This window comes from Sander vitreus, chromosome 13 (assembly GCF_031162955.1).
Source record: "Sander vitreus isolate 19-12246 chromosome 13, sanVit1, whole genome shotgun sequence".
Lineage (NCBI taxonomy): Eukaryota > Metazoa > Chordata > Actinopteri > Perciformes > Percidae > Sander > Sander vitreus.
In genome coordinates, this window is record NC_135867.1 from 29,800,622 (window position 1) to 29,814,680 (window position 14,059).

General features: G+C 43.2%; 1 protein-coding gene across 6 annotated transcripts in view; it reads left to right on the top strand.

Annotated features, from left to right (window-relative positions):
- Nucleotides 1-14,059, top strand: part of dmpk (DM1 protein kinase) — a 45,273-nt gene that overhangs the window by 20,762 nt on the left and 10,452 nt on the right. For all 6 annotated transcript variants that reach the window (XM_078265459.1, XM_078265460.1, XM_078265457.1 and 3 more), the window contains exon 12: nt 269-426. In XM_078265459.1, the coding sequence (XP_078121585.1) occupies nt 269-426 (158 nt within the window). The remainder of the gene's footprint in view (nt 1-268; nt 427-14,059) is intronic.

A 14,059-nucleotide genomic window follows, 5' to 3' on the forward strand; every position in this document is an offset into this window, starting at 1 on the left:
AAGCACACTCGCTCATACACATCAAACATAATTCAGTCCGTCCTGTGTACATTATGATCTAATTTCAGCCAAGGACCCAGGAAGGCCCCTTTGGGGATCCACCACTAATCTGCCTAGGCACCATCACAGGCCAGCCAAAACTTCTAGGTGGCTCAATCTATATGCAGCATTTATAAGACAGCTATGTATGTCATATAATGATTACACATGTTGTTCAGTGGGTTTTTCTTGTTGTGCTGGGCCTGATCTACCCATGGTTTGAATCCAGAGCCAGCGGTGGCAGCTCACAGACACTGTACCAGATTACCTGCCTGCATTGCTGGAGCTCCCACTCACTCTGGAGCAAGGTCCTACTGCATCCACCCACACTACCACTGAGGAGGAGAAGACTGATGAAATATCAGGACTCGATGAAGACTTACAGAGGTATCAATTGACACTAATACCACCTTTAAACAATCCAAGGACTTTATTAGTTGGAGCGGGCCCATGCTGAGTACCAATGATTTTTTATCAGTATCTTTCATTTTACATATCACAATAGGGTTCATTGTCTTTCTTTGGATGATGAGTCCTGACATGCTCAGTTAGGTTTTATATGTGTTCTGAAGCTTCTTGCAACTTGTTGCTCCTGATAGGCTCCACTACAACTCCCAGGAAGTCCCAACTGCTTATTACACCAACCCGTTCTCACTCCCAACTCCAAATACTGACGTATGGTCAGTGGCTCTCAGCATGAAATACTGACGCTAAAAAGCACTGTTTAGCACCTGTATGGGACGCACCTGGCAGCTTGACCACGCTGCTGTGAGATGGAACCACAGAAACCATAGAAAGTTTGGGTAAAATATGTGTACTCTCCGGTCCAATTCCAACCATGAAATGCGGATGTGAATGGTTCAGCCGCCATTTCAGTTTGGACAGTTGGTTGGAGAACTTCTGTGCTTTAACTGGCTACAATTTTATTATACAATTTGACTCACTGAGGGACCTCCTCAGGAAAGACAACCTGGACCTAAATATGAGGGGTACGAGCCTTTTAAAAACCAACTTTAGTGTCCACTTACAGAAACTTGAGAAATCTGATAATTGACAAAAAGCCTTAAAAACACTAAATATTAATCACAGGTCCTACAACCCATCCTAGATCAGTGCCAGCCCAATTTAATTTTAATTCAATTTTATTTATAGTATCAAATCATAACAAGAGTTATCTCAAGACACTTTACAGATAGAGTAGGTCTAGACCACACTCTATAATTTACAAAGACCCAACAATTCCAATAATTCCCCCAAAAGCAAGCATTCACTGCCTTGCCCTAGCCCCACGCCCCTCCCCTTTTCATCTGTGCCTGAATCTTGTTTTGTTTTGTTTGTTTGTCTTTATTATCTATACCTACCCTGTAAAGCGACTTTGAGTTCATGAAAAGCGCTATATAAATTACATTTATTATTATTATTATTATTATTATTATTTAGTGCAACAGTGGCAAGGAAAAACTTCCTTTTAGGCAGGCTCTTGGTGGGCGGGTGTCTGCCGGTGCTGGTTGGGGGTACGATGAACAGTGGGAATTATAGTAACAATAAAGATAATGGAACTTTGACTAGAAATATTAGTTGTAGTAGTTCAGGGCACTGCAGGGCATAGCAGGGCGCCGAGCAGGACCACGGCGGCAGCTGCAACCATGATTTAGGTGCCACCCTAATCCAAGGCAAACTGTGAGGCGAGAAACATAAGAAATCCGGGGAATAAGCTCCCCAGAGCTAAATTAGTAACACGCATTTGTGGGACATGAATGCACACAGATGGAAAGAGAGAGGAGAGAGGAGAGAGGAGCTCAGTGTGTCAAAGTAAGTCCCCTGGCAGTCTAAAACTATAACAGCATAACTAAGAGCTGGTCCAAGGCAAACCTGAGCCAGCTCTATAAGGGTTGGTAGATGAATGTGATGACTGTGAAGATAAGCAAAGAAAAGAAGGGGTGCCGTGTCTGAATGCACCCTCCCCTGCCGGTCTAGATGAACGGCACAATTTAGCACATCACTCTCCTCCTTTGCCCATCCACTTTAGCCTCCTTAATGTATGGGTATTAGGGAACAAAATTGTATTTGCAATAATTGTATAACTGCCTACAGTTGACTTTTTTATGATTACTGATTCTTGGTTGGCAACAGATGACATTGTGTTACTGGCTACTCTTATTTAAACAGGCCTAGAGCCTCAGTTACGGGTGCAAGGGGGGCAGTGTTTTATTAAAAACTGCTTCAACTGCATACTCTCATGCTTTGAGCATCTCTGCTTTCTTTTAAAAGGTTTTCCAAGGTCAAACCATTGCTTGACCTTGGAAATTTATATTTGTAGTTAAGAGGTCAAATGTATAAAGGACCATGTATTTCAAACATAGCCCCTACTAACAACCAGAATAACTCAAAAGGATTCAGTTCTCTTCAGGATAAATGAGTATTTCCTCTCAAAATCAAAACAAATCTCTTCTCTATCTATCCTAGCAACCCCCAAACAAAAGAGAACAGTCAAGTTCCCCACGGGACAGCAAAAACTAACCACTAACCACTATTTTAAATTCAAATGTACTAATATTCTGGACACGAGTTAGAAAACCCAAAACCACGCCTTATCCCCAGTTAACTATGATGTTTGATCTCTCGAAGGACAGCCTCTGAGACAGGTCTGAGGAACAGCCTTGCTGTACTGTCCCTGACCATCTTCCTTACCTTCCCATCATCGCTGGGAAAGGTTTTTGTAACTAGCCCAACAGGCCAGTGGTTTCTCATGACTTGGTTGTCCTGCAGCAGGAAAAATCCCCTGCATGTTAGGCCTTTTGTTTCTCTATATACATCGTCTTTGTCGATCACTATGTACTCCCATTTCCACCGTTCCCAGAATAGGTTGGTCAGACTCTGGACCTGTTGCCGCTGATGCCTGAAGAGGTCGCTGTCATCAAACTGACCTGGAGATAAAGGATGTGTGCTTCTGGGTAAGGACAGTGGCAGGAGTGAGAATGACTGAGTGTTCTGGATCTGTGGATACTGAGGTTAGTGGCCTGGCATTAACAATCGCTGGGACCTCTGCCATGAGAGTCGTCAGAACAGCTCCACGTTTGTGACCCCGATCATTCGTTCGCAGCTGCTGCCCATGTGTGAGGAGTGTGGAGGGTTAAACTTGTGCAAAACATGTGCATACTTGCTCTGTCAGGTAGGTCTGAATCTGATTGTTGTGACAGCCTTTGGAGTCAATTTGGAGTTATTTGCAGCTCCAACAAAGCAGTCTTACCTGAACTGCTTCACAGGGCCCCTGATGGCAAGGAAGTGCCTTAGAGCATTAATGAAAATCATATGTGTGAGGATGACTTCCCACTGGTTGCTATTTGCTTGACCTCCACGTGTTCATTGTGAAGTGACTAACCAAGGGCCTAACAAGTCAAGCCCTACATAAGTGAAGAGCAGGTCATCTTCTGCTCTTCTTGTTTGCAATACAGCTTGCGACAGGTCACACAGTTGTAGATTGTGCTGCTGATAGATCGTTTTCCTCCAACAACCCAACATCCAGCTGCCCTTACTGCTCCTTTGGTGAAGTGTCGGCCTATGATGAACTTGCTCATGAAAGTGTCTGATTAGAAATATGACGACACATGTCTGCCAGGAACAAGTACTGGGTGACATTTATCTAAACTGAGAGTTTGCTGAGTGGGCTATGTTTAAGAACAGGCTTCCCATTCTAGCTGCAGCTAATCTCTTCATAGACCTTACAGTGAGAAAGATTTTAACTTTTGCCTGGTCGAGGTGCTCTTTGGCAAGAGGTTTATTGCAGGTATGCCAGCCACGGCAAGCACTGCTTTTGGAAACTCCGTCCCCAAAACAATGGGGTCAGGTTTCTTTGTCTTGTTGACTTAGTTGAGAATCAGTGAGGAAAGCAGGTCCTGTTAGCCAGGAGGATAGAGCAAGCTGACTAGCTGGGTGGCTTTTGTAGCATTATCAGCTGGGTTTAGATCGGTAGGAATGTAGATCCATTGGCTAGCTTTGTGGACCGTCTGATTCACTGCACTTGGTTATGGATATAGATGTAGAATCGCCTTAATTTGTTTGCCAAGAACCACATTGCTATCAGAGAAGAGTCATCCAATTCAGTGTCCAGCTCCTCTAGGATGGGAACTGCAATCTTGACCGCCAGCACAGCTGCGCCAAGCTCAAGCCTAGGAATGGTAAGGTCAGGCTTTGGCGCAAATTTCGCCTTACCTAAGATGAACCCCACTTCACTCTCTCCTTCTGCATTTGTCACTTTTAGGTATGCAACAGCACCGATTGCCTTGATGGAAGCATCACAGAAGACACATATTTCTTTCTTCTGAACTTGGCAGTAACGTCAATCGGTTCAAATCTGGAACCCCTGAAGAGCTTGCAACGAGTTCTGCCATCTTATCAACTCCTACAATTTGTCTGTGGCACATCCTATTCACAGGTATCAGTGGTAAGCTCTTTCAGGATAGTACGGCCTTGAATGCTGACAGGCAACATACCTTAAGCCTTCTTCAGCATGTCAATGGCCTCAATTGCACTGGAGAATGATCTAAACTCATTGACATAGAACGACCGTACCACAAACTGTCTTGCTTCAGCGCCAAACTCCTTCTCTTCTCTACTTCCATGGCAGTCCTCTTCAGCCCATAGATGGCCACAGCCTTGTAGTGACAATTGCGGAACACATGGACCTTCATGCGGAACTCCACAACCTTGTTTTCAAGCTGGTGCTCACAGGAAACAAAGTTATTCGTGGTGATCTGCTCTGAAACATCTGCTGGATGTGGGACATAACTGCAGCCAGCTCAGTCCTGAAGCAAACAAGGACCCCAAGGAGACTGTTGTTGTGATCTGGACCCCAAAGAAGCACTTGAATCAAACACAACTCTGATTTGTCCCAGTTTCTGGGTGTGGTAAGTACCAGTGCTCTTGGCGCTTTTTCAGTGTGGGAGCTGGTTATGTGTATCCAGTGCTGAAGACTTTCTTCACGAAGTCCACAAAGTGGTCCTTCATTTCAGGTTTCTTTATCAAAATCCAGCAGAGTGACATGAGGTGGTTGAGTGCATGCCCCCGGTTGTTGGGTAGATGTTTTGAAAGTTACTATTTTCAGGTGAGGATGATGCTTGAAGTCTCTGGTGTAGGAATTTCTTCCCTTATTAGGGATGAGGGTAGGTAGTTGGTAGGTAGTTGGAGGGGTACTCCGATGTTAGCTGACCCCACCATAAAGCCGCTGGCACTTCTCCCAGTGTTATCCGTTGTGCCAGAGCATCTCTTGATGGTATAAAGATGAATGCCAATAAGTTGCTCTGGTCGTCTTACATCACATATATTTTCTTCTTCTGATCAGGATGTCCCTTGGGGTAGACGTTGACCAGAGTTATCTTGGAACAGGATTTACCTTGGAGGCCTTCCCCACAGACCGCAGTGCAATTTGAAGTGGCTATCTCTGGCCTCTTCATCTTTCTCCCCGCCATGCTCTCACATGGCAGGTGTGTTGGACCGTGTTGCTGCCAAGATCGGTGGACCAGCATGAAGAGCTGAGATGTGACGATTACTGTTGCACTCTGAACAGTTGATGTCAGCTTTGCAGTCTCTAGCTTGATGGGTCATTAAGGCGCAGTATTTAAAGCATATGAAATGCTCTTCAAGCAGCTTATTCCTGAAGCTCCTGCAATTTCTGAGGGGATGTGGCTTTTTGTGGATTGGGCATTGGTTGTCTGGGCCCTTAAAAGGCTTGTTTTTAGGATCTGGGGAGGAAGAGTTCCCAACTTCTGTTTTGCTGACCGAGGGGTTCTGAGTTATCCACTGCTTTGCTGGAAGTCTCTCACTTCTGAGAGATATAGCACTGGAGGCTTGTAAGGCAAAGCTGTTTTCATTTGAGTTTTCATGAGTTTGCACAAACTTAACAAAGAATGAGAAAGGTGGGTATGAAATTTGATGTTCTTTATCGTATCGAGACTCTCTCTCCACAGAGTTACATATTCCATGTGTACGGGGGACTGACCCACTGGGGCAGTTGACGTGGATACCACTTTAAAACACACCACTACGTAGGGGTGGAACGGTACACAGAAGTCACGGTTCGGTTCATACCTCGGTTCAGACATCACGGTTCTGTACAATGGAGGGAAAAGCAAAACAAAAATGCAGAAGGCAATTTTTTTTTATTGTGCATGTCTCAGGCTGTACCACCTACAGTAGTGTCATACAGTCTATCCCCTGAGCTAGCTGCAACAGCCTGAAGTGTGTAAACAAAAGAAGACAATCAGCTATAAAACTATAAATACAGCATCTCTTATTTATGAAAGTGCAAATTACATAGAATAAACAAAAACAAAAAAATATGGACAGGATGGCATGTTGTAATGAGGTTCGATTACATATAGCAAATATGAGTGAATACGGGTGCATTGAAGATGATGTAAATGATGTAAATTCAGTGATTTTGTTGGCCCTATGTGTATCTAAAGGCTGGTTAATCACTGTAGGGAGGAGAAGTTGGACAGTTTTTTTTTGTCTTGTTCCTGTAATTGGCACATCTGGGTGATGGCGTCGGATATGTGACAGCATGTTAGATGTATTTCCACTCACATACCCGACAACTGCTGAACAACTCGACACAGTCCTCGTCTTATCCACCACTCTCTCACCTGTACTACTGTGACTGACCCGAAGACCAAAGTTTTCGAAGCGGGAACGGCACCAGGTGGGATGGCATGAGACGAGAGGGCATGACACGGGAGGCTCCAGGCTGCAGCCATACAGTCTTGAAGTTTTCCCAATCTTGCTATCTTAAGAGGCCGGCGGAGAACTCTTGTGGGTCGTCACCACCCGCCATACTCGTCCTTTAGTGATGCTATCTCTGACTCGCTCACTGCACCGTCAACCTGAAAAAAAACTGCATACATAGGCAGGGCGGAGCTCGGCTAGCTTCAGAGCTAAGGTGGGGCTGCAGATTAGGTGTCCCCAGAACCCGCGTATTTAACAGTAGTTCCGCATTACATTAGTTCCGCATTACATTCATTAATTTGCATGCAAGATTTATTTATTTTTATTCTCTTGTATTCTCTGTGTAAATTCATGCACTGAACCGTGACACCCGTACTGTTTCGGTTCAATACGAATACATGTACCATTCCACCCCTACCACTACGTGGCCAATGCTTGGGCATAAAAGGCATGGGTTCACTGATTCACTGATTTCCACTGTGTGAACAGGAGACGTGTGAGCACCTGAAAGCTATGAGTCTGAGAAGGGAAGATGTTACATCCGCTCACCTTGTGTTAGAAGAGAGCTGGTCTCCAGGCCCCTCTCAGGATATCTGGTTTGCCCTTCTTCACTTGTATTGATGATTAAAGACAGAGAGGGGTACCGTACGGCGTATTGCATGATATACTCTGCTAACGAGCCCAGGTACAGCCTGCTGCCAAAGCTGACATAGTCTGCAGGGGCAGCGAGGCATCCCTCTTCCTTGGTAAATCGCGAGGTGGGTCGTCTGGTGCACGCATCCTTACATTCTCCTTTGTGTGTTGAACAGCAAAGCACATTTTCCGCTATCGAAAATGACCTAGTCGGTGAGTATAGCGGGACTCTAGGAGTGCTACAGTAGTTAGCAGCTGCTGCTACAAACATTTCATTTCCGGCCATGTGTTGATGGTGGGAGTATCCATGAGTGGGAGTGATGAATAAAGATAGAGACAGCTGCTACGGAGCTGACACCAATGTTTAAGGAGCAGGCATGAGTGTTTGCCTAGCTGTTAGCGCAGAGCTGATCTACCACACGGCTCGGATTTGAGTTGATGTGAATAGACAGCAGATAAAAGACGCCCATGCCAACGCTAACTCAGTTTAACACTTTCGAGAAAATTAATTATTCAAAAGGCTGCTAGTCATGTTAGCACACAAAGCTATTAGCCTCTCACAGCTCAGTGTGAACAAGGAAGTAGAACGGAAGGAGAGTGATTCCTTTGCCAGTCCCTGCTCCCTCCAATCTCACAATGCTTTGGTTTTATACATGGAAGGCCAACAGGGACATAATTAGGTGAGCGGTGGTGTTTTTGTCATAAGCTGGCCATGACCAATGTGTATTGTGTTTAAGGCATAAACATCCAATATTGACCCTACAACCCTTAATCGTGCATGTATGGTTTTATATTGCCAGCACGTACTAGAGAGGCCCGTTACTGCTTTTCTGAAAGTGAGCTGGTCATTCTCCTTCTGAGGGGCCCGTCAATAATCTGAAACTGAAACAGAAAGAAGGGAGTGGTCGGGTCCTGGCAGGTTTTCCCTTCCTCTATTCTTAGGCCTTCGGAAAGCAGCCTCCTTGTTGCGGAGGCTGTGTGTTCCCCTTTCCAGGGTCTTAAATGCAGTCATGTGCTGCTTTGCGGGGTTTGGGCTGATTGCAGACGTAAAGTCCGCTAACAGGCTTAAAGACATCCCTGGTGGTTTCTCGGCCCTCCTCCTCTCCCCACTTTGGTGTTGGAGAAGGAGGGAGATTCAGATGTGGATTTGGGAACTGTGCTCTCCTCTGAGGAGGGTGAAGTGCCCTGTGGGCAGAATGTGACTGTAAATGAAGGCAGCCCAATTGTTGATAGTTTGAACTACTTCTCGGCAGGGCATCCACGGCTCTGGATATTGCCCTTCCTGAAACCTGTCAGCGCCTCCCTCTCGGTCTATGAGAGTGCAAAGGTGCACTTCACACACATTTTAAATATCTTGTGGGTACATAATTGGATTCTTCACCAGCCACGGACATGTGGTCTAGATCCTGGAGGTGGCCTTTGGCCGCTCCCTCCGGTGGATCGAGGCCTCTCTCCTCTATTTCTCCATCCATCTCAGTGCCTGGCAGGGCTGATTGCCCACAGCAGTGTTTGTGGGTGGGCCTGCTTGTTAACTGCATAGAGCTACGGCTACGCAGACCTGTTTCAGTTATTGTGGAGCCATTATGTCTCTCTACGCAACCTGGCTTGTGTAAAGAGAAAACAGGTGCCGGAAGGTTCTGTTAGTTCAGGCATAAATAACAAATAACTAAAGAAGACAGCTTTTATGAGTGAGCAGGCAGAGATCCCATGCAGGGTCTCTACCCTGCCTGCGACCTTTGCTTATACCGGTAACGGCTTTCTTGTGCCTACCTCTTTCAGGGGCACAGGAGATTTCTGGTGGTCACGGCTTGGAGCTGTGTGTGGGTGCTATAGGCTATATGCTATAACCTGCACTGTGAACCGCACAATAAGCCGTGCATTGGTTGCGTAATAAGCTGCGCAATAGGTTGCTTAATCGGCCACATGATGAATTGCACAATAAACTGTGCATAATCATTGGCGGAATAAGCCGGGTATTCGGCTGGTCCACAAACCGCTTAAAAAGCTGTTTACTGGAAGATATCCCGTGGCAAGGTTTCCCACCTTTACCCAAAGTTGTGGATGACCCTCGTCACATGGATATCCACCCTCTTAACCAATGCAGCCATTCGAGTGGACTCTGGGGATCTGCAGGCTGGGGATCTGCAGGCTGGGCTATTTCTTGGTCCCCAAGCGGGACGGCACAGTTAGTCCTATTATGAATCTCAGGGGGCTCAGGCAAATGCCTCCCTGAGATGCAAGATGCTTATGGTACAAACCTTCTTGGCAGGGGATTGGTTTGTGTAGTGGAAAGTTTTTATCTGTCATACTGATGTGTGATATTTCTTTCAGATGTTATCCATCACTGCATGTTTGTTATATTCTCATCACTTTGTGAAGTATTTACTTTTATACTATATATTTACTCTGTTTTCTATATGATATTATAATATATCAGTTATAGGGATTCATTATAATACTCTATAATTTTAAAAGACAAATTGTAGCTCCTTCTGTATCCGTCATGTGAGGCTACGCGGCCCTCTCTCATGTAGACTCCACACGGAATAGCACCTGAGAGCGAGCCAACTTCAATGTCCTGAAGCAGTCTTCTCTAAAAAAAAGCTCAAACTCAGCAGTAAAAGAAGCAGTGTCAGCAGAAAAGAACTGTTTAGTCGACAAGAAATAGAGTCCCTCCCTCTGTATGTTCAGCTATAAAACCTCTGTGAAATCCTTTGTCTTCGACACACTCTAACAGACTGCTTTTCACTCTGTCAGACTGTCTCCTTCTTTTGCAAAAGAATAAAGAAAATAACTTAGAGAACTCCAGCATGTCAGACAATCTTATTTTCCAGCTTCATCACCGAACACCAAAGAGATTTTCCACAACATTTGCTATTATCTACTTCGGGGATGTTTACTTTCAGCTACCAAGCTGGCAAGTTCTCAGGTTTGGATTTGAGGGCCGGATAATGAGTCTCAGGTTCTGCCTTTGGGCATTTCACTAGCTCTCTGGACCTCACTCGCTGTATGATGCAGTCATTGCACTCATAATCAGCAAGGACCTTTCGCTAGGGGTTGCTGCAGCACTCTCCGCACCCCTAGTTTCCGTGGCCATGCATCATAATACAATTTTCATGTCAATATATATTTAGCATTTTGACTTCTTCTATCAAGGACTTCTTTAACTAAACTGAAATCCTCAGGTAAGCTTTGCAAAGCTGGATAACTGGACTCTTGAATGCAGAGGCTCAAACACCTCTGGTGACTAACCTTGACTTTAAAGGGTAACTTCAGGTTTTGTCAACCCTATTTTCCCATGTTTTTGTGTCTAAATGACAATCTTTGACATTGGTCCAGTATTAAGCAAGATTGGTGCAGTCGGTGGAGGGTGAAAGAAGATGCAATGTAAGTTATAGGGCAATTGCGCATCTTTATTTAAGTCCACAAAAGTGCTTGCTTTGCCACTGATTATTATTCTAAGTGTCTGACAACATTATGGAAAGTATTTCTAAGGAGGTCGACCTTTCAGTTAAAGAGTAAGATCCTTTTTTTAAACATAAAAACATCCGCAAAATTGCTATTGCACAAGAATCCATGTAAATTGTTATTGTGTTACATGTGTTATTTCATCATTGTAAAATACACTTCATTCAAAGACAGACACAAAATAAAAACGATTTACAGGTGAAAATATGTTGGCTCCTCTAAAATTTCAATTTCATTTGTTATTTTTTTTAATATTCAAATAATATTCAAATATGTAATGCTAATATGCAGCCTGTTAGAAATATGTACTACACTACTCAGGCTTATGCATTGTCAATGCCACTACAAGCATGTGGTTGTTGTTACACTTTCTGTCCACTAGAGGGACTTCCAACATCAGCCTGGCCTTGAAGGGGATCTACGTCATGGCGCATTGCATTTCTGGCACTCCGCTCTCTGTTTACATTATTTTCCACCACGCACACAGCGACAAACATAAATCAACAGAGAACTCTGTAATGAAACATCTAAGAAGTGTATTTAAGCGGCTTTGTTGTAAAGGCTAACATTGCTTGGTAGCACAATTTCATCATGTTAGAAAGCACAGCCGAAACAATTTGTCATAAGTAACAATAGTGTTAGCCACGATGCTAACGGCATTGATAACAAAGCCAAATGGTGCTGCCACTACTATTTAAGTGATTTAAAAGAAACTTGTTTCTTGCAGATTGTCACGTTAATGAGAATACAGCTGTTAGAAGGTAATATATGAAGTCGAAGCTAACTCTGACAGCTGTAGGGCAGCTAACATTAAATTTAGCTGTCTCCATGAAGCTCCCAGCTAAGCTCCTATAACTTGCGACGCAGTTAGGATACCAGAACGAGCTAACTATTGATAACATAAGTATTTTGGCTCGGTGTATGTCAATTTTAAAGTAATGTTAAAATTATTTCCCATCTTTCTTCCAATTTCCAGCCGCAGCCTGTTACTCCCCCTGTACTAACGTTACACGGTACACGGTTACGTTAGCTCACAATGCCTTGTGTTTCTCACTCCCGTAACTTATCATCATCAGACGTGACATGAGAAGAGGGATTTTAGCTAACGTTAGCCAACCTATTTCCAAAAAAAAAAAAATCACATTTGAATAGTAATTTCAGCATTTGAATTGTATTGATTTTTTTTACTATACAAATTATATTTGACTTTCTGAATTTGTTCCAACAGCCCTAATACACGCCAAAAGTATGTTGTTTTTTTAAACAGAGTTTGGTGGATTAAGCGATAGCGATTTCTGAGCTGTTTCTGGTTAAACAAGGAGGACTTTCCTGTTTTAAAAAAGGTCTGTCTCTGTAGGGATCCTTTCCAGAATGTTGTTGACACTTATAATAACCTGAGCCTGTCAGTGGCACAAGCATTACTTTTAGTAGACAAAATTGACGAGGTACATTTGCCCTATAAGGCTACATTGCAGCCAGGGTCCTGGTTGCTGGACCAATTTCAAAGATTGTTGTTCCCATTAGTTACTTACACACAAAAACATAGGAAAATGGGGTACAGGTTGAAAAACAAAAGTTACCCTTTAAGTTAACAATAGAATGTTAAAATTTTAGATTTTAGAATTAGACACTAAAATGAAAGTGATATGCTTGTATTTCAACCCAGTCCCACGGCAGTTAATATTCACGTAATTTAATCTATTGATTTGTGTACGGTCACACAAATCAATAGTGTAAGGACAAGATTTTCCCGTGACACTCAGCACGTTAAACGTTTAAATTAATGTATTTCAATTTGAAGCATCTTTCATTCAGTCGAGACTGTAGCTGAGAAGCTGTATCTCTTTGCTATTAATGGTATTTTTAGGACTTTAACTGCTACATTAATTAACATTTATTCACAAGATGTTATCATGGTTTATATATATATATATATATATATATATATATATATATATATATATTTTAATGTTATTATTTGGTCTTATTACCAGGAAAGCTGGATTGCTTTGTTGTTTATTGATATTTTCAAAAGTATAACGCTACATTAATCAACATTTATTTACGAGATGTGATCATGGTATTCATTTCTTTATTTTAATGATATTATTTCAGTCTTATTACTGGTGAAATATTGCACTATGCTGACAAAACACTATGATACGAGCGGAGCGCATTCAAAGCCCTTATACCACAATGCAATGCAGTCATTCATATCAGAGAATCGGACAGCGAGCAGCTCTTTGCCAATATCGCTTCAATGTACATATTTATTGAGTGATTTTGTCACCAGCAACCGTGGGACACCTTGCTCAGCATGTACCGTAATAACGTTTACCCAATCTACGGGGATCCTAAGAACGTAATGTAATTACGTCTTTAGGATCAAGTAATCGGTAATTACCGCTCCTCAAGTCCAAAAGAAAAAATACACAATATATGTAAAGATGTTTTTGTCACACGTTGTATTTGAGGATTTATACAATAAAGATAGCACTAATAATAAAGTACTGTTTCATGCATTTGTATTATGTACTGTTTGCTCGATCGGCCGACGAGCAGCAGCAATCTGAAATGGAATGAAACTACTCTTCCTGGGGTCTGTTATTTCATAAGAATATTACATTCTTCAATTAAATTTTATTTATAGTATCAAATCATAACAAGAGTTATCTCAAGACACTTTACAGATAGAGTAGGTCTAGACCACACTCTTTAATATACAAGTTATATAAGTACAATTCCAGTAATTTAAAGCATTCAGTGGCGAGGAAAAACTCCCTTTTAGGAAGAAACCTCAGTGGTGAGAAAAACTTCCAGACAGACCCAGGCTCTTGGTAGGCGGTGTCTGACGGTGCCGGTTGGGGGTGTGATGAACAGTGGCAATAAAGATAATGGAACAGTGACAGTAGAAATAGTAGTTGTAGTAGTTCATGGCATAGCAGGGCACTGCAAGGCGTTACAGGACATAGCAAGGCACTTCAGAGCATAGCAGGGCGTAGCAATACGTAGCAGGTAGAGTCCGGATTGGGCCGAATTTTTCTGTCCGAGCCCGGCCCGCGTCCGACAGAGCCGTGACCGAACCTGGCCCGAGCCCGACAGGCATTAAGAAATTTGTGTCCAAGCCCGACACAGTTAAAATCAAATTTTTTTCTCATACTAATAAGACATGTACGTTTGTTTGTGTGGAAAGCTT